At 50.4% G+C, this 20,000-nt stretch overlaps 1 protein-coding gene across 9 annotated transcripts in view; it reads left to right on the forward strand.

Moving 5' to 3' along the window:
- LOC139415802 (dysferlin, limb girdle muscular dystrophy 2B (autosomal recessive)) overlaps nt 1-20,000 on the forward strand; it is a 163,041-nt gene that overhangs the window by 83,643 nt on the left and 59,398 nt on the right. For all 9 annotated transcript variants that reach the window (XM_071163904.1, XM_071163900.1, XM_071163902.1 and 6 more), the window contains 6 exons: nt 5,504-5,646; nt 7,626-7,799; nt 7,963-8,050; nt 10,160-10,237; nt 17,725-17,906; nt 18,633-18,773. In XM_071163904.1, the coding sequence (XP_071020005.1) occupies nt 5,504-5,646; nt 7,626-7,799; nt 7,963-8,050; nt 10,160-10,237; nt 17,725-17,906; nt 18,633-18,773 (806 nt within the window). The remainder of the gene's footprint in view (nt 1-5,503; nt 5,647-7,625; nt 7,800-7,962; nt 8,051-10,159; nt 10,238-17,724; nt 17,907-18,632; nt 18,774-20,000) is intronic.

Consider the following 20,000-nt stretch of genomic DNA (forward strand, 5'->3'; position numbering starts at 1 on the left):
AAGACTGGACCATCACACTCCATCTATAAGACTGGACCATCACACTCCATCTCTAAGACTGGACCATCACACTCCATCTATAAGACTGGACCATCACACTCCATAAGACTGGACCATCACACTCCATAAGACTGGACCATCACACTCCATCTCTAAGACTGGACCATCACACTCCATAAGACTGGACCATCACACTCCATAAGACTGGACCATCACACTCCATCTCTAAGACTGGACCATCACACTCCATAAGACTGGACCATCACACTCCATCTCTGAGACTGGACCATCACACTCCATCTATAAGACTGGACCATCACACTCCATCTCTAAGACTGGACCATCACAATCCATCTCTGAGACTGGACCATCACACTCCATAAGACTGGACCATCACACTCCATCTCTAAGACTGGACCATCACACTCCATCTATAACACTGGACCATCACACTCCATAAGACTGGACCATCACACTCCATCTCTAAGACTGGACCATCACACTCCATCTATAAGACTGGACCATCACACTCCATCTCTAAGACTGGAACATCACAATCCATCTCTGAGACTGGACCATCACACTCAATCTATAAGACTGGACCATCAGACTCCATCTCTATAAGACTGGACCATCAGACTCCATCTATAAGACGGGACCATCAGACTCCATCTATAAGACTGGACCATCACACTCCATCTCCATAAGACTGGACCATCACACGCCATCTCTAAGACTGGACCATCACACTCCATAAGACTGGACCATCACACTCCATCTCTAAGACTGGACCATCACACTCCATCTCTAAGACTGGACCATCACACTCCATCTCCATAAGACTGGACCATCACACTCCATAAGACTGGACCATCACACTCCATCTCTGAGACTGGACCATCACACTCCATCTCTAAGACTGGACCATCACACTCCATCTCCATAAGACAGGACCATCACACTCCATAAGCCTGGACCATCACACTCCATCTATAAGACTGGACCATCACACTCCATAAGATTGGACCATCACACTCCATCTCTGAGACTGGACCATCACGCTCCATAAGACTAGACCATCACACTCCATCTCTAAGACTAGACCATCACACTCCATCTCTGAGACTGGACCATCACACTCCATCTCTAAGACTGGACCATCACACTCCATCTCCATAAGACTGGACCATCACACTCCATCTCTGAGACTGGACCATCACACTCCATAAGACTGGACCATCACACTCCATCTCCATAAGACTGGACCATCACACTCCATAAGACTGGACCATCACACTCCATCTCCATGAGACTGGACCATCACACCCCATCTCCATAAGACTGGACCATCACACTCCATAAGACTGGACCATCACACTCCATCTCTAAGACTGGACCATCACACTCCATCTCTGAGACTGGACCATCACACTCCATCTCTAAGACTGGACAATCACACTCCATCTCCATAAGACTGGACCATCACACTCCATCACTGAGACTGGACCATCACACTCCATCACTGAGACTGGACCATCACACTCCATCTCTAAGACTGGACCATCACACTCCATCTCTGAGACTGGACCATCACACTCCATCTATAAGACTGGACCATCACACTCCATCTCTATAAGACTGGACCATCACACTCCATCTATTAGACTGGACCATCACACTCCATCTATAAGACTGGACCATCACACTCCATCTATAAGACTGGATCATCACACTCCATCTCTATCCATCTATAAGACTGGACCATCACACTCCATAAGACTGGACCATCACACTCCATAAGACTGGACCATCACACTCCATCACTAAGACTGGACCATCACACTCCATAAGACTGGACCATCACTCTCCATCTCTAAGACTGGACCATCACACTCCATCTATAACACTGGACCATCACACTCCATCTCTAAGACTGGACCATCACACTCCATCTCTAAGACTGGACCATCACACTCCATCTCTGAGACTGGACCATCACACTCCATAAGACTCGACCATCACACTCCGTCTCTAAGACTGGACCATCACACTCCATCTCTATAAGACTGGACCATCACACTCCATCTCTAAGACTGGACCATCAAACTCCATCTCTATAAGACTGGACCATCACACTCAATCTCTAAGACTGGACCATCACACTCCATAAGACTGGACCATCACACTCCATAAGACTGGACCATCACACTCCATCTATTAGACTGGACCATCACACTCCATCACTGAGACTGGACCATCACACTCCATCTCCATAAGACTGGACCATCACACTCCATAAGACTGGACCATCACACTCCATCTCCCTAAGACTGGACCATCACACTCCATCTCCATAAGACTGGACCATCACACTCCATAAGACTGGACCATCACACTCCATCTCCCTAAGACTGGACCATCACACTCCATCTCCATAAGACTGGACCATCACACTCCATAAGACTGGACCATCACACTCCATCTCTGAGACTGGACCATCACACTCCATCTCTAAGACTGGACCATCACACTCCATCACTGAGACTGGACCATCACACTCCATCTCTAAGACTGGACCATCACACTCCATCTCCATAAGACTGGACCATCACACTCCATAAGACTGGACCATCACACTCCATCTCCCTAAGACTGGACCATCACACTCCATCTCCATAAGACTGGACCATCACACTCCATAAGACTGGACCATCACACTCCATCTCTAAGACTGGACCATCACACTCCATCTCTGAGACTGGACCATCACACTCCATCTCTAAGACTGGACCATCACACTCCATCTCCATAAGACTGGACCATCACACTCCATCACTGAGACTGGACCATCACACTCCATCACTGAGACTGGACCATCACACTCCATCTCTAAGACTGGACCATCACACTCCATCTCTGAGACTGGACCATCACACTCCATCTATAAGACTGGACCATCACACTCCATCTCTATAAGACTGGACCATCACCCTCCATCTATTAGACTGGACCATCACACTCCATCTATAAGACTGGACCATCACACTCCATCTATAAGACTGGACCATCACACTCCATCTATAAGACTGGACCATCACACTCCATCTCTATAAGACTGGACCATCACACTCCATCTATAAGACTGGACCATCACACTCCATCTATAAGACTGGACCATCACACTCCATAAGACTGGACCATCACACTCCGTCTCTAAGACTGGACCATCACACTCCATCTATAAGACTGGACCATCACACTCCATCTCTAAGACTGTACCATCACACTCCATCTCTAAGACTGGACCATCACACTCCATCTCTGAGACTGGACCATCACACTCCATAAGACTGGACCATCACACTCCGTCTCTAAGACTGGACCATCACACTCCATCTATAAGACTGGACCATCACACTCCATCTCTATAAGACTGGACCATCACACTCCATCTATAAGACTGGACCATCACACTCCATCTATAAGACTGGACCATCACACTCCATAAGACTGGACCATCACACTCCATAAGACTGGACCATCACACTCCATCACTAAGACTGGACCATCACACTCCATAAGACTGGACCATCACTCTCCATCTCTAAGACTGGACCATCACACTCCATCTATAACACTGGACCATCACACTCCATCTCTAAGACTGGACCATCACACTCCATCTCTGAGACTGGACCATCACACTCCATAAGACTCGACCATCACACTCCGTCTCTAAGACTGGACCATCACACTCCATCTCTATAAGACTGGACCATCACACTCCATCTCTAAGACTGGACCATCAAACTCCATCTCTATAAGACTGGACCATCACACTCAATCTCTAAGACTGGACCATCACACTCCATAAGACTGGACCATCACACTCCATAAGACTGGACCATCACACTCCATCTATTAGACTGGACCATCACACTCCATCACTGAGACTGGACCATCACACTCCATCTCCATAAGACTGGACCATCACACTCCATAAGACTGGACCATCACACTCCATCTCCCTAAGACTGGACCATCACACTCCATCTCCATAAGACTGGACCATCACACTCCATAAGACTGGACCATCACACTCCATCTCCCTAAGACTGGACCATCACACTCCATCTCCATAAGACTGGACCATCACACTCCATAAGACTGGACCATCACACTCCATCTCTGAGACTGGACCATCACACTCCATCTCTAAGACTGGACCATCACACTCCATCACTGAGACTGGACCATCACACTCCATCTCTAAGACTGGACCATCACACTCCATCTCCATAAGACTGGACCATCACACTCCATAAGACTGGACCATCACACTCCATCTCCCTAAGACTGGACCATCACACTCCATCTCCATAAGACTGGACCATCACACTCCATAAGACTGGACCATCACACTCCATCTCTAAGACTGGACCATCACACTCCATCTCTGAGACTGGACCATCACACTCCATCTCTAAGACTGGACCATCACACTCCATCTCCATAAGACTGGACCATCACACTCCATCACTGAGACTGGACCATCACACTCCATCACTGAGACTGGACCATCACACTCCATCTCTAAGACTGGACCATCACACTCCATCTCTAAGACTGGACCATCACACTCCATCTATAAGACTGGACCATCACACTCCATCTCTATAAGACTGGACCATCACCCTCCATCTATTAGACTGGACCATCACACTCCATCTATAAGACTGGACCATCACACTCCATCTATAAGACTGGACCATCACACTCCATCTCTATAAGACTGGACCATAACACTCCATCTCTATAAGACTGGACCATCACACTCCATCTATAAGACTGGACCATCACACTCCATCTATAAGACTGGACCATCACACTCCATCTATAAGACTGGACCATCACATTCCATCTCTGAGACTGGACCATCACACTCCATCTCTGAGACTGGACCATCACACTTCATCTCTAAGACTGGACCATCACACTTCATCTCTAAGACTGGACCATCACACTCCATAAGACTGGACCATCACACTCCATCTATTAGACTGGACCATCACACTCCATCTATAAGACTGGACCATCACACTCCATCTATAAGACTGGACCATCACACTCCATCTATAAGAATGGACCATCACACTCCATAAGACTGGACCATCACACTCCATCTATAAGACTGGACCATCACACTCCATCTATAAGACTGGACCATCACACTCCATAAGACTGGACCATCACACTCCATCTCTAAGACTGGACCATCACACTCCATCTCTGAGACTGGACCATCACTAAGACTGGACCATCACACTCCATCTCTATAAGACTGGACCATCACACTCCATCTCTATAAGACTGGACCATCACACTCCATCTCTGAGACTGGACCATCACACTCCATCTCTATAAGACTGGACCATCACACTCCATCTCTATAAGACTGGACCATCACACTCCATCTCTTTTGTCTCTTCTCTTCTTCCTCCAGGGTGGGAGTACGGCCTGACTATTCCCCCAGATCGGAGGCCCAAGGCCTGGGTACCAGCCGAGAAGATGTACCATACCAACCGCCGTCGTCGCTGGATACGCCTCAGACGCAGAGACATGCAGAAGATGGAGGCTCTGAAGAAGGTACTTCAAGTATAGACCTACATACCGACCTGGTGTCTTCTTCTGTAGAGATTACACAGAGATGTATAGATTACACAGAGACCGTCAGATACTGGACAGGTCTGTAGAGATTACACAGAGACTGTTAGATACTGGACAGGTCTGTAGAGATTACACAGAGACTGTTAGATACTGGACATGTAGAGATTACACAGAGACCGTCAGATACTGGACAGGTAGAGATTACACAGAGACTGTTAGATACTGGACAGGTCTGTAGAGATTACACAGAGACCGTCAGATACTGGACAGGTCTGTAGAGATTACACAGAGACTGTTAGATACTGGACAGGTAGAGATTACACAGAGACCGTCAGATACTGGACAGGTAGAGATTACACAGAGACTGTTAGATACTGGACAGGTAGAGATTACACAGAGACCGTTTGATACTGGACAGGTCTGTAGAGATTACACAGAGACTGTTAGATACTGGACAGGTCTGTAGAGATTACACAGAGACTGTTAGATACTGGACATGTAGAGATTACACAGAGACCGTCAGATACTGGACAGGTAGAGATTACACAGAGACTGTTAGATACTGGACAGGTAGAGATTACACAGAGACCGTCAGATACTGGACAGGTCTGTAGAGATTACACAGAGACTGTTAGATACTGGACAGGTCTGTAGAGATTACACAGAGACCGTCAGATACTGGACAGGTAGATATTACACAGAGACTGTTAGATACTGGACAGGTAGAGATTACTTTTGAAATCAAATCAAACTTTGTGAGTTTAAAATTGTACACTTTACCCTGAAAAAAAGTCAAAGCAGACAAATAGCAGTAGAAAATGGATATCACTTTTCTGTGATTTTACACACATTTGTCCACAAGGGGGCACTCTGAGTACACAGATCAGAGTAGAGTTGGAACCCACTCTGTTAGTGATGAAACATTCCAACCCTCAAAAATCTCCATCTCTCTTCCCTCTCTTCCTCCCCCCTCTCTTCCTCCCCTTCTCTCTTCCCTCTCTCTTCCTCCCCCCTCTATTCCCTCTCTCTTCCTCCCCCTCTCTTCCTCCCCTTCTCTCTTCCTCCTCCTCTCCTCTCTTCCCTCCCCATCTCTCTTCCTCCCCTTCTCTCTTCCTCCTCCTCTCCTCTCTTCCCTCCCCATCTCTCTTCCTCCCCTTCTCTATTCCCTTTCTCTTCCTCCCCTTCTCTCTTCCCTTTCTCTTCCTCCCCTTCTCTCTTCCCTTTCTCTTCCTCCCCTTCTCTCTTCCCTTTCTCTTCCTCCCCTTCTCTCTTCCCTTTCTCTTCCTCCCCTTCTCTCTTCCCTCTCTCTTCTTCCCCTTCTCTCTTCCCTCTCTCTTCCTCCCCTTCTCTCTTCCCTCTCTCTTCCTACTCCTCTCTTCCCTCCCCATCTCTCTTCCTCCCCTTCTCTCTTCCCTCTCTCTTCCTCCCCTTCTCTCTTCCCTCTCTCTTCCTCCCCTTCTCTCTTCCTCCCCTTCTCTCTTCCCTCTCTCTTCCTCCCCTTCTCTCTTCCCTCTCTCTTCCTCCCCCTCTCTCTTCCCTCTCTCTCCCTCCCCCTCTCTCTTCCCCCCCTCTCTTCTGTCTCTCTTCCCTCTCTCTTCCTTCTTTCTTCCTCACCCTCTTTCTTCACCTCTCTCTTCTCCCCTCTCTCTTCCTCCCCCTCTCTCTTCCCTCTCTCTTCCTCCCCCTCTCTCTCCCCTCTCTCTTCCTCCCCCTCTCTTCCCTCTCTTCCCTCTCTTCCCTCTCTCTTCCGTCTCTCTTCCCACTCTCTTCCGTCTCTCTTCCTACTCTCTTCCCTCTCTCTTCCCTCTCTCTCCCCTCTCTCTTCCTCCCCTTCTCTCTCCCCTCTCTCCCCTCTCTCTTCCCCCTCCCTCTCTCTTCCCCCTCCCTCTCTCTTCCCTCTCTCTCCCCTCTCTCTTCCCTCTCTCTTCCCCCTCCCTCACTCTCGCTCCCCTCTATAGCAGCGACCAGATGAAGCAGAGAGAGAGGGATGGGAGTACGCATCTCTGTTTGGATGGAGGTTCCATCTTAAACCCCGGAAGACAGACTCATTCAGGAGGAGGAGATGGAGATGTCGTATGGAACCACTGGAGAAGACGGGACCTGCTGCTATCTTCGCCCTGGAGTGTTCACTGGTGAGAGAGTAGAGGGGGATGGTGGGAGGAAGAGAGAAAGAGAGACCGATATAGACTTTGGGAAAGAGGGGGGAATAGGTTGAAGAGGGTAGGTTTAAGGATGAAGGTTAAAATATAGAGGGATGAGAGGTGTTTTTCTGAATCTGTTGTTATCTTTCGCCAGGGGAGTGTGACGGAGGATAAGAGTGATGAGAAATCTGTGACGGCGACCTTTGGGGTCAACCGCCCTACCATTTCCTGTCTCTTCCACAGTAAGAAGCAAATATCTAATTCTTTCACTGAGAAGAGAGGGAGAGAGATGGATTGTCAAGGAGAGGGAGAGGGAGCAAGAGTCAAGGAGAGGGAGGGAGGGAGAGCGAGGGAGCAAGAGTCAAGGAGAGGGAGGGAGAGAGAGGGAGGGAGGGGGAGAGAGGGAGAGAGGGTGAGGGGGAGAGAGAGAGAGGGAGAGGGTGGGAGAGAGAGGGAGAGAGGGAGCAAGAGTCAAGGAGAGGGAGAGGCAGCAAGAGTCAAGGAGAGGGAGGGAGGGAGGGAGGGAGGGAGGGAGGGAGGGAGGGAGGGAGAGATGGGGAAGGTGGAGAGGGAGGGAGAGATGGGGAAGGAGGAGAGGGAGGGAGAGATGGGGAGGGAGGGAGACGGAGAGATGGGGAGGGAGGGAGAGGGAGAGATGGGGAGGGGAAGAGAGAGAGGGAGGGAGAGAGAGTAATAAAAGACAAGATGAAAAGCTGGCCCCTCTTATAAACTAATCTAGAAACATAAATCTGTCTTTGGCTTCATATGAATTCTGCAGTCAAGGGTTTAATATCTAAAATATTATTGATGTATAAAAACCCTACTCATCATTATTTAACATCTGCATCCAACAACTGAAAAGACATTTGTACGACTCTTAACGAAATCTGTCTCCTCATAAACCTGCCAGCTACCCGGTCAGTCTCTATCTCTTACTTTCTCTCTCTCTCTCTCTCTCTTTCTTTCTACCTCTTCCCTCTTTTCTCTATCTCTCTCCATCTGTCATCCACCTGTGGTGTGTTCTGGGAGAGCTCTGGTTCCAATCAGGCACACCTGTCTCCCCTGGTGACGTCCGTAGCAACAGGTGGCCGCCATGGAAACCTGTAATTGGTTCCAGATATACAGTAACTAGACTGTGACCCTAGAATGACTCTGAAGAGGAGTGGAGGACGAATAGAATAGAGCAGAGGAGAATAGAATGGAATAATTTAATTCAATAGAAAAGGGTTCTAAAGTATGAAGTCAGGAGTCACACTTACCCTGATACCCTACCCTGCTACCTTACCCTGCTACCTACCCTGCTACCTTACCCTGCTACCTTACCCTGCTACCTACCCTGCTACCTACCCTGCTACCTTACCCTGCTACCTTACCCTGCTAGCTTACCCTGCTACCTTACCCTGCTACCTTACCCTGCTACCTTACCCTGCTAGCTTACCCTGCTACCTTACCCTGCTAGCTTACCCTGCTACCTTACCCTGCTACCTTACCCTGCTAGCTTACCCTGCTACCTTACCCTGCTACCTTACACTGCTACCTTACACTGCTACCTTACCCTGCTAGCTTACCCTGCTACCTTACCCTGCTACCTTACACTGCTACCTTACACTGCTACCTTACCCTGCTACCTTACCCTGCTAGCTTACCCTGCTACCTTACCCTGCTACCTTACCCTGCTACCTTACCCTGCTACCTTACCCTGCTACCTTACCCTGCTACCTTACCCTGCTAGCTTACCCTGCTACCTTACCCTGTTATCTTACCTTACCCCCACCCCCACCCTGTCAATGGTCTTTACCCTGCATCCACCCCAGTAGACATGCTGTTCCCTCTATGGTCACTGCCCCCCCACCCTGTCAATGGTCTTTACCCTGCATCCACCCCAGTAGACATGCTGTTCCCTCTATGGTCACCGCCCCCCCACCCTGTCAATGGTCTTTACCCTGCATCCACCCCAGTAGACATGCTGTTCCCTCTATGGTCATCCCCCCCCCCCCCCCCTGTCAATGGTCTTTACCCTGCCTCTACCCCAGTAGACATGCTGTTCCCTCTATGGTCACCCCCCCCCCCCCCCCCTCTACCTCCACCCCAGTAGACCTGCTCATGTACTTATTAATCACAGTAGTTATGATGTTCTGTCTATAGTGCTATTATATTATTGGTTATTGTCATTATTTTTTATTTCACTTAGTCCTGCATGTTGGAGCTCGATACCTATGATTTCCCACTGTACCCTGCAATCACACCTGTAACCCTGGACTTGTGACTATCTCACCCCTCTTTCTCTCTATATATGACGCTAAGGTGTGTGTGTGTGTGTGTGTGTGTGTGTGTGTGTGTGTGTGTTTCAGGTGGGACTCGCTACCACCTGCGCTGTTACCTGTACCAAGCCAGAGAGCTGCTAGCCATGGACAAAGACAGCTTCTCAGGTAGTCTGGTTACTAAACTAACAACTCTGATATGGCTTCCTCTCTCCTCTCTGTAACTGAAACTTTTGTTGTGCTACTCAGAACTGTGGAATGAGGCAAGTGTGTTCTTAAAGACCTAATGACTTCCTATTAAACTGGTTGAACCCTAGATGGCCTCATAATAAACTGGTTGAACCCTAGATGGCCTCATATTAAACTGGTTGAACCCTAGATGGCCTCATATTAAACTGGTTGAACCCTAGATGGCCTCATATTAAACTGGCTGAACCCTAGATGGAGTCGTATTAAACTGGTTGAACCCTAGATGATGTCATATTAAACAAGTTGAACCCTAGATGGCCTCGTATTAAACTGGTTGAACCCTAGATGGCCTCATATTAAACTGGTTGAACCCTAGATGGTGTCATATTAAACTGGTTGAACCCTAGATGGCCTCATATTAAACTGGTTGAACCCTAGATGGCCTCGTATTAAACTGGTTGAACCCTAGATGGCCTCATATTAAACTGGTTGAACCCTAGATGGCCTCATATTAAACTGGTTGAACCCTAGATGGCCTCATATTAAACTGGTTGAACCCTAGATGGCCTCATATTAAACTGGCTGAACCCTAGATGGTGTCATATTAAACTGGTTGAACCCTAGATGGCCTCGTATTAAACTGGTTGAACCCTAGATGGCCTCATATTAAACTGGTTGAACCCTAGATGGCCTCATATTAAACTGGTTGAACCCTAGATGGCCTCATATTAAACTGGTTGAACCCTAGATGGCCTCATATTAAACTGGCTGAACCCTAGATGGAGTCGTATTAAACTGGTTGAACCCTAGATGATGTCATATTAAACAAGTTGAACCCTAGATGGCCTCGTATTAAACTAGTTGAACCCTAGATGGTGTCATATTAAACTGGTTGAACCCTAGATGGCCTCATATTAAACTGGTTGAACCCTAGATGGCCTCATATTAAACTGGTTGAACCCTAGATGGCCTCATATTAAACTGGTTGAACCCTAGATGTCATATTAAACTGGTTGAACCCTAGATGGCCTCATATTAAACTGGTTGAACCCTAGATGGTGTCATATTAAACTGGTTGAACCCTAGATGGTGTCATATTAAACTTGTTGAACCCTAGATGGTGTCATATTAAACTGGTTGAACCCTAGATGGCCTTGTATTAAACTGGTTGAACCCTAGATGGTGTCATATTAAACTGGTTGAACCCTAGATGGCCTTGTATTAAACTGGTTGAATGTACACACGTCTGCTGGGAACCACTCAGACCTGTCTGCCACACACCTCCTAACCCCGGTTCCATCCCTTGTCAAATCCTACTCCTGTTTAACCCCTTGTCAAATCCTACTTCTGTTCCATCCCTTGCCAAAGTGCGTCCTTTCCGTGGGAGAGTCAGAGACAGACATGAGTTGGTAGGGCACACATTGAGAATCTTTATGAACCCAGCGTAGAGGTCCCAGCGTAGAGGTCCCAGCGTAGAGGTCCCAGCGGTGAGGTCCCAGCGTAGAGGTCCCAGCGTAGAGGTCCCAGCGGTGAGGTCCCAGCGGTGAGGTCCCAGCGGTGAGGTCCCAGCGGTGAGGTCCCAGCGTAGAGGTCCCAGCGTAGAGGTCCCAGCGGTGAGGTCCCAGCGGTGAGGTCCCGGAGGAGAGGTCCCAGAGGAGAGGTCCCGGAGGAGAGGTCCCAGAGGAGAGGTCCCAGAGGAGAGGTCCCGGAGGAGAGGCCCCAGAGGAGAGGTCCCGGAGGAGAGGCCCCAGAGGAGAGGTCCCGGAGGAGAGGTCCCAGAGGAGAGGTCCCGGAGGAGAGGTCCCGGAGGAGAGGTCCCAGAGGAGAGGTCCCGGAGGAGAGGCCCCAGAGGAGAGGTCCCGGAGGAGTCCCAGCGGTGAGGTCCCGGAGGAGAGGTCCCGGAGGAGTCCCAGCGGTGAGGTCCCGGAGGAGAGGTCCCAGAGGAGAGGTCCCGGAGGAGTCCCAGCGGTGAGGTCCCGGAGGAGAGGCCCCAGAGGAGAGGTCCCGGAGGAGAGGTCCCGGAGGAGAGGCCCCAGAGGAGAGGTCCCGGAGGAGAGGCCCCAGAGGAGAGGTCCCGGAGGAGAGGCCCCAGAGGAGAGGTCCCGGAGGAGAGGTCCCGGAGGAGAGGTCCCGGAGGAGAGGTCCCGGAGGAGAGGTCCCAGAGGAGAGGTCCCGGAGGAGAGGCCCCAGAGGAGAGGTCCCGGAGGAGTCCCAGCGGTGAGGTCCCGGAGGAGAGGTCCCAGAGGAGAGGTCCCGGAGGAGTCCCAGCGGTGAGGTCCCGGAGGAGAGGCCCCAGAGGAGAGGTCCCGGAGGAGAGGTCCCGGAGGAGAGGTCCCAGAGGAGAGGCCCCAGAGGAGAGGTCCCGGAGGAGTCCCAGCGGTGAGGTCCCGGAGGAGAGGTCCCAGAGGAGAGGTCCCGGAGGAGTCCCAGCGGTGAGGTCCCGGAGGAGAGGCCCCAGAGGAGAGGTCCCGGAGGAGAGGTCCCGGAGGAGAGGCCCCAGAGGAGAGGTCCCGGAGGAGAGGCCCCAGAGGAGAGGTCCCGGAGGAGAGGCCCCAGAGGAGAGGTCCCGGAGGAGAGGTCCCAGAGGAGAGGTCCCGGAGGAGAGGTCCCGGAGGAGAGGTCCCAGAGGAGAGGTCCCGGAGGAGAGGCCCCAGAGGAGAGGTCCCGGAGGAGTCCCAGCGGTGAGGTCCCGGAGGAGAGGTCCCAGAGGAGAGGTCCCGGAGGAGTCCCAGCGGTGAGGTCCCGGAGGAGAGGCCCCAGAGGAGAGGTCCCGGAGGAGAGGTCCCGGAGGAGAGGTCCCAGAGGAGAGGCCCCAGAGGAGAGGTCCCGGAGGAGTCCCAGCGGTGAGGTCCCGGAGGAGAGGTCCCAGAGGAGAGGTCCCGGAGGAGTCCCAGCGGTGAGGTCCCGGAGGAGAGGCCCCAGAGGAGAGGTCCCGGAGGAGAGGTCCCGGAGGAGAGGCCCCAGAGGAGAGGTCCCAGAGGTCCCAGAGGAGAGGCCCCAGAGGAGAGGTCCCAGAGGTCCCAGCGTAGAGGTCCCAGAGGAGAGGTCCCAGCGTAGAGGTCCCAGCGTAGAGGTCCCAGCGTAGAGGTCCCAGCGTAGAGGTCCCAGCGTAGAGGTCCCAGCGTAGAGGTCCCGGAGGAGAGGTCCCAGAGGAGAGGTCCCAGCGTAGAGGTCCCAGCGTAGAGGTCCCAGCGTAGAGGTCCCAGCGTAGAGGTCCCAGAGGAGAGGTCCCGGAGGAGAGGTCCCAGACAGATATTAATGAAAGAGTACAAAAATATATATAATAAAAAAAATAGAACATTAATTGAAATAGATTCACATCAGCGCGGGTTGGAAAAAACTGAGAGAAATAGGGAAGAAAGAAAGAAACATTTAGAGGTATAGTTGAGTGAGACAGAGAAGGAGAATGAAAGAAAGAGATTGAGAGAAAGAGGGAGAGATAATATTGTTTTTCTACTTTAAGTGGAGATCGTGGAAACTATAGCTACTGTGTGTGTGTGTGTGTGTGTGTGTGTGTCCGTGAAACTTAACTAGGGGTGAGTGAATCCAACGCTGTAGTGATTTATAATTCTGCTCTGAGATCCAGATTCTCTCTCTCGCTCACACACACACACACACACACACACACACACACACACACACACACACACACACACACACACCAGCCTTCGTAACGGCCCAGATGAGTTGATGGATGGGGTAGATTATGTATCAAGCAGTCTTACTGTGTGTCAGGCTCTTTCAGCCCTGCAGATAGATTAAACACAATCAAAGGATTTCACTTCAAGGGCCTCCTCTCTCTCCATCTCTCTTTCTTTCTCTCTCTTCCCCCTCTCTCTCTTTTACTTTCCACTCTCTCTCTCCCCCTTTCATCTCTCTTTCTTTCCCTCTCCCCTATCTCCCTCTCCCCTTTCTCGCTCTCCCTCCCCCTTCTCTCTTTCCCCCACCTCCCCCCTCTCTCGCTTTCCCTATTTCGCTTTCCTTCCCTCTCTTTCCATCTCTCTTCCCCCTCTCTCTCTCCCTCTCTCTTCCCACTCTCTCTCTCTTTCTTTCTCTCTCTCTCCCTATTTCTCTCTCCCCCTCTCTCTTCCCACCTCTCTCTATCTCCCCTCTTTGACCAACTGAACCATGTGTTTTGAGGGTGACTACCCCCTCCAGTTATTCCCCTCTCCCCTCGTTTTTGGGGGCTCCTGTACCCAGTCCTTACCCCTTCCCTAATTCCCAAATCTGGGAGTGTTTATTTACCCACTGATTCCCGATGTGGCCCTGACTGACTGTGTGTGCAAGCCTGCACGTGCGCGGCTTTGTGCGTGTGTTGTTATTGCCTTTCCCCCCCTTTGTGAGAAGCCAAGTAATTTCTTATATAGTCCGGGGGGAGGCCCCCCGAGCGAGACGATGGAGGGACATCAACGACTTCGGAATGCTGAAAAGCCTGGAGCGACAGTCTCGGAAGTTTATTATTCCAAGCCACGTAAAGACCCTCTGAGAGGAACGTTTCAGTCTGGGAGAAAAAAAAAAACAGAAGCAGTCCCAGCCTTGATTAACCTCAACCCTGTATAGAGTTTCAAAGCTACCGGTAATTTGTCAAAGCTTCCGGAATCTTCCGGAATTTCGATAATTTAACACGTAATCGATGGCAATCTATAAAAACTTTGACAATTTATACTTCAATACAATTTTTTTTGTTTAAATTCACATGTAGAATTAATTTGTTATATCTGTGTCCATATTGTCTGAGTTTCTAGTAAAAAAATACCGTATGGTTCAAGAGAAAACAGCCCCCTTCCCCTTTATAAAATAGAAAATCTAATCAACTATGGCAATTTCAATTAACCATGCAACTCTTCCAACTGTTGACTTTCGTCACAACTGCCACCAAACATTTACAACAAAGACATTGACAAATAGAAGTGTGTAAATAAAATAGGAATAATATTTCATGCCGAAACCCTCAAATTAAACACCATCAAGTTGATAGTTTATATTTAGGGTAATATTATACAGATTTTTTTTTTTTTGTGACCTCAGAAAAGCTTCAGTTTGTCGGGTCATGGGCTCTACAAGGTGTCAAGCGTTCCACAGGGATGCTGGCCCATGTTGATTCCAATGCTTCCCACAGTTGTGTCAAGTTGGCTGGATGTCCTTTGGGGTGGTGGACCATTCATGATACCTACGGGAAACTGTTGAGTGTGAAAAACCCAGCAGCGTTGCAGTTCTTGGCAAACCGGTACGCCTGACACCTATTACCACACCTCGTTCAAAGGAACTTAAATATTTTGTCTTGCCCATTCCCCCTCTGAATGGCACACATACACAATCCATGTCTCAATTGTCTCAAGGCTTAAAAATCCTTCTTTAACCACCTGTCTCCTCCCCTTCATCTACACTGATTGAAGTGGATTTAACAGGTGACATCAATAAGGGACCATATCTTTCACCTGGATTCACCTGGTCAGTCGATGTCATGGAAACAGCAGGTGTTCTTAATGTTTTGTATACTCAGTGTGACGTGTTTTAACGACTGAAACGGCTTTTCAGAATCTCTGTCTGTGTCACAAATGGCTCCTTATTCCCTATATAGTGAACCAGGACCCTATGAGCCCTGGTCTATAGTAGTGCACTATGTAGGGAATAGGGCTCTGGTCTGAAGTAGTGCACTATATAGGGAATAGGGTTCTGGTCTAAAGTAGTGCACTATATAGGGAAAAGGGCCCTCCTCCCCCTCTCCTCCCCCTCTCCCTCTCCTCCTCCTCACCTCACTATATAGGGAAAAGGGCCCTGGTCTAAAGTAGTGCACTATATAGGGAATAGGGCCCTGGTCTAAAGTAGTGCACTATATAGGGAATAGGGCCCTGGTCTAAAGTAGTGCACTATATAGGGAATAGGGCCCTCCTCCCCCTCTCCTCCCCCTCTCCTCCCCCCCTCCTCCCCCCTCCCCCCCTCCTCCCCCTCCCCCCCTCCTCCCCCTCTCCTCCCCCCCTCCTCCCCCTCTCCTCCCCCCCTCCTGCCCCTCTCCTCCCCCCCTCCTCCCCCTCTCCTCCCCCCCTCCTCCCCCTCTCCTCCCCCCCTCCTCCCCCTCTCCTCCCCCCCTCCTCCCCCTCTCCTCCAGAGCCCGACATTCATTGAAACAAGCAACCTAACAACCTAAAACCTAAAATAGTTACTCTGCTGTCTCCAGGAGAAGAGGCAGGAGGAGAAACCTTTGAAGAACCGTTTTTGGTTCTAGGTTATAACCCTTTTGGGTTCCATGCAGAACCCTTTCCACAGAGGGTACTACATGTCCTATGGGGACAGCCAAAGAACCCTTAATTCTAAGAGTCTATACCATAATGTCCTTCCTCCACCACTCCCTGAATCCAACCTGGTTTAAACACCTCCCTCTTTCTCTCCCTCTCTCCCTCTCTCTCTCTCTCTCCCCCCCTCCCTCTCTCTCCCTCTCTCCCCCCTCCCTCCCTCTCTCCCCCTCTCTCTCTCTATCTCTCTCTCCCCCTCTCTCTCCCTCCCTCTCTCCCCCCCCCCTCTCTCCATCCCTCTTTCTCCCTCCCTCTCCCCCCCCCTCTCTCCATCCCTCTTTCTCCCTCCCTCTCTCCCCCTCCCCCTCTCTCTCCCCCCCCCTCTCTCTCCTTCTCTCTCTCCTTCTCTCTCTCCCCCTCTCTCCCCCTCTCTCTCCCGCTCTCTCCCTCTCTCTCCCGCTCTCTCCCTTTCTCTCTTTCTCTCACTCTCCCTCTCTCTCTCTCCCTCCCCTCCCTCCCTCTCTCTCCTTCTCCCTCCCCTCTCTCTCTCCCTGCTCTCCCTCTCTACCTCCCTACTCTCTCTCTCTCTCCCTGCTCTCCCTCTCTCTCTCTCCCTGCTCTCCCTCTCTACCTCCCTACTCTCCCTCTCTACCTCCCTACTCTCCCTCTCTACCTCCCTACTCTCCCTCTACCTCCCTACTCTCTCTCTCTCTCTACCTCCCTCCCCTCTCTCTCTCTACCTCCCTCCCCTCTCTCTCTCTCTCTCCCTGCTCTCCCTCTCTACCTCCCTACTCTCCCTCTCTACCTCCCTACTCTCTCTCTCTCTACCTCCCTCCCCTCTCTCTCTCCCTACTCTCCCTCCCTACCTCCCTACTTTCTCTCTACCTCCATCTCCACTCTCTCTCTCCCTACTCTCTCTCTCTACCTCCCTCCCCTCTCTCTCTCTCCCTACTCTCTCTCTACCTCCCTACTCTCCCTCTCTCTCTCCCTACTCTCTCTCTACCTCCCTACTCTCCCTCCCTACCTCCCTACTTTCTCTCTACCTCCCTCCCCTCTCTCTCTCTCCCTACCTCCCTACTCTCTCTCTACCTCCCTCCCCTCTCTCTCTCCCTACTCTCTCTCTACCTCCCTCCCCTCTCTCTCTCTCCCTACTCTATCTCTACCTCCCTCCCCTCTCTCTCTCCCTACTCTCTCTCTACCTCCCTCCTCTCTCTCTCTCCCCCACTCCTCCAGATTCCTATGCCATAGTTTCGTTCCTCCACCAGAGCCAGAAGACTGTGACTGTGCGTAACACGTTGAACCCCACCTGGGACCAGACACTCATCTTCTACGAGGTGGAGGTGTTTGGAGATGCTGATGTGACAGAGAGAAGCCCTCCTAACGTCGTGGTGGAGCTGTACGATCAGGATACATATGTGAGTCCGTCAATATTCATGAATTGACCAATATTTAATTCAAGCGAGCAGGTAAGTAGGCAGACAAGAAAACAGGCAGGTAAGCAGGCAGACAAGAAAACAGGCATATAAGTAGGCAGGCAAGCAAACAGGCAGACAAGCAAGCAGGCAGGTAAGCAGGCAGACAAGAAAACAGGCAGGTAAGTAGGCAGACAAGAAAACAGGCAGGTAAGTAGGCAGACAAGAAAACAGGCAGGTAAGCAGGCAGACAAGAAAACAGGCAGGTAAATAGGCAGGCAGGCAACCAGGCAGGTAAGTAGGCTGGCAAACAAACAGGCAGGTAAGTAGTCAGGCAGGTAAATAGGCAGGCAAGCTAACAGGCTAGCAAGCAGGCAGGTAAGTAGATAATCAATCTGATATCTGATTTCATCATGCCTGGGTCTTCCTGTGTGCAACTGTCTTGTCATTCCCCTCCGATCCCATAGGGGGCAGATGTGTTCATGGGTGTCTTCCTGTGTGCAACTGTCTTGTCATTCCCCTCCTATCCCATAGGGGGCAGATGTGTTCATGGGTCTTCCTGTGTGCAACTGTCTTGTCATTCCCCTCCTATCCCATAGGGGGCAGATGAGTTAATGGGTCTTCCTGTGTGCAACTGTCTTGTCATTCCCCTCCTATCCCATAGGGGGCAGATGAGTTCATGGGTTTTCCTGTGTGCAACTGTCTTGTCATTCCCCTCCTATCCCATAGGGGGCAGATGAGTTCATGGGTCGCTGTGTGTGTCAGCCCTCCACGACCCCCTCCCCTCGTCTGGCCTGGTATCCAATCAGGATGGGAGACAGGAGCGCAGGAGAACTACTGGCTGCCTTCGAACTCATACGACGAGAGAAGGTGTGTCTGTGTGTCTCTGTGTCTCTGTGAGTGTCTGTGTCTGTGTGTCTCTGTGTGTCTCTGTCTGTGTCTCTGTGTGTGTCTCTGTGTGTGTCTGTGTGTTTGTGTGTCTCTGTGTGTGTCTCTGTGTGTGTGTGTGTGTCTGTGTGTCTGTGTGTGTCTCTGTGTGTGTTTCTGTGTGTCTCTGTGTGTGTTTCTGTGTGTCTCTGTGTGTTCTCTGTGTGTGTCTCTGTGTGTGTCTCTGTGTGTGTCTGTATCTGTCCGTTTGTATCTGTGTGTGTTCTCTGTCTGTATTTGTGTGTGTGTCTGTATCTGTGTGTGCATCTGTATCTGTGTGTGTGTGTGTGTGCGTGTCTGTAGCTGTGTGTGTCTCTCTGTCTGTATTGGTGTGTGTTCTGTATCTGTGTGTTTGTATCTGTCTGTCTCTCTGTCTGTATTGGTGTGTGTTCTGTATCTGTGTGTGTGTATCTGTCTGTCTCTCTGTCTGTATTGGTGTGTGTTCTGTATCTGTGTGTGTGTGCGCGTGTCTGTAGCTGTGTGTGTCTCTCTGTCTGTATAGGTGTGTGTTCTGTATCTGTGTGTGTGTATCTGTCTGTCTCTCTGTCTGTATTGGTGTGTGTTCTGTATCTGTGTGTGTGTGTCTGTAGCTGTGTGTGTCTCTCTGTCTGTCTTGGTGTGTGTTCTGTGTGTGTGTGTGTGTGTGTGTGTGTGTGTGTGTGTTCTGTGTGTGCGTGTCTGTATCTGTCTGTCTCTCTGTCTGTATCTCTGTGTGTATCTGTCTGTCTCTCTGTCTGTATTGGTGTGTGTTCTGTGTGTGTGTGTGTATCTGTCTGTCTCTCTGTCTGTATCTGTGTGTGTGTATCTGTCTGTCTCTCTGTCTGTATCTGTGTGTGTGTATCTGTCTGTCTCTCTGTCTGTATCTGTGTGTGTGTGTGTGTATCTGTCTGTCTGTATCTGTGTGTGTGTGTGTGTATCTGTCTGTATCTGTCTGTATCTGTCTGTCTCTCTGTCTGTATTGGTGTGTGTGTGTGTGTGTGTGTGTGTGTGTGTGTGTGTTCTGTGTGTGTGTGTGTGTGTGTGTGTGTTCTGTGTGTGTGTGTGTATCTGTCTGTCTCTCTGTCTGTATTGGTGTGTGTGTGTGTGTGTGTGTGTGTGTGTGTGTGTGTGTTCTGTGTGTGTGTTCTGTGTGTGTGTGTGTATCTGTCTGTCTCTCTGTCTGTATCTGTG

Source organism: Oncorhynchus clarkii, chromosome 9 (assembly GCF_045791955.1).
Source record: "Oncorhynchus clarkii lewisi isolate Uvic-CL-2024 chromosome 9, UVic_Ocla_1.0, whole genome shotgun sequence".
NCBI classification, from domain to species: domain Eukaryota; kingdom Metazoa; phylum Chordata; class Actinopteri; order Salmoniformes; family Salmonidae; genus Oncorhynchus; species Oncorhynchus clarkii.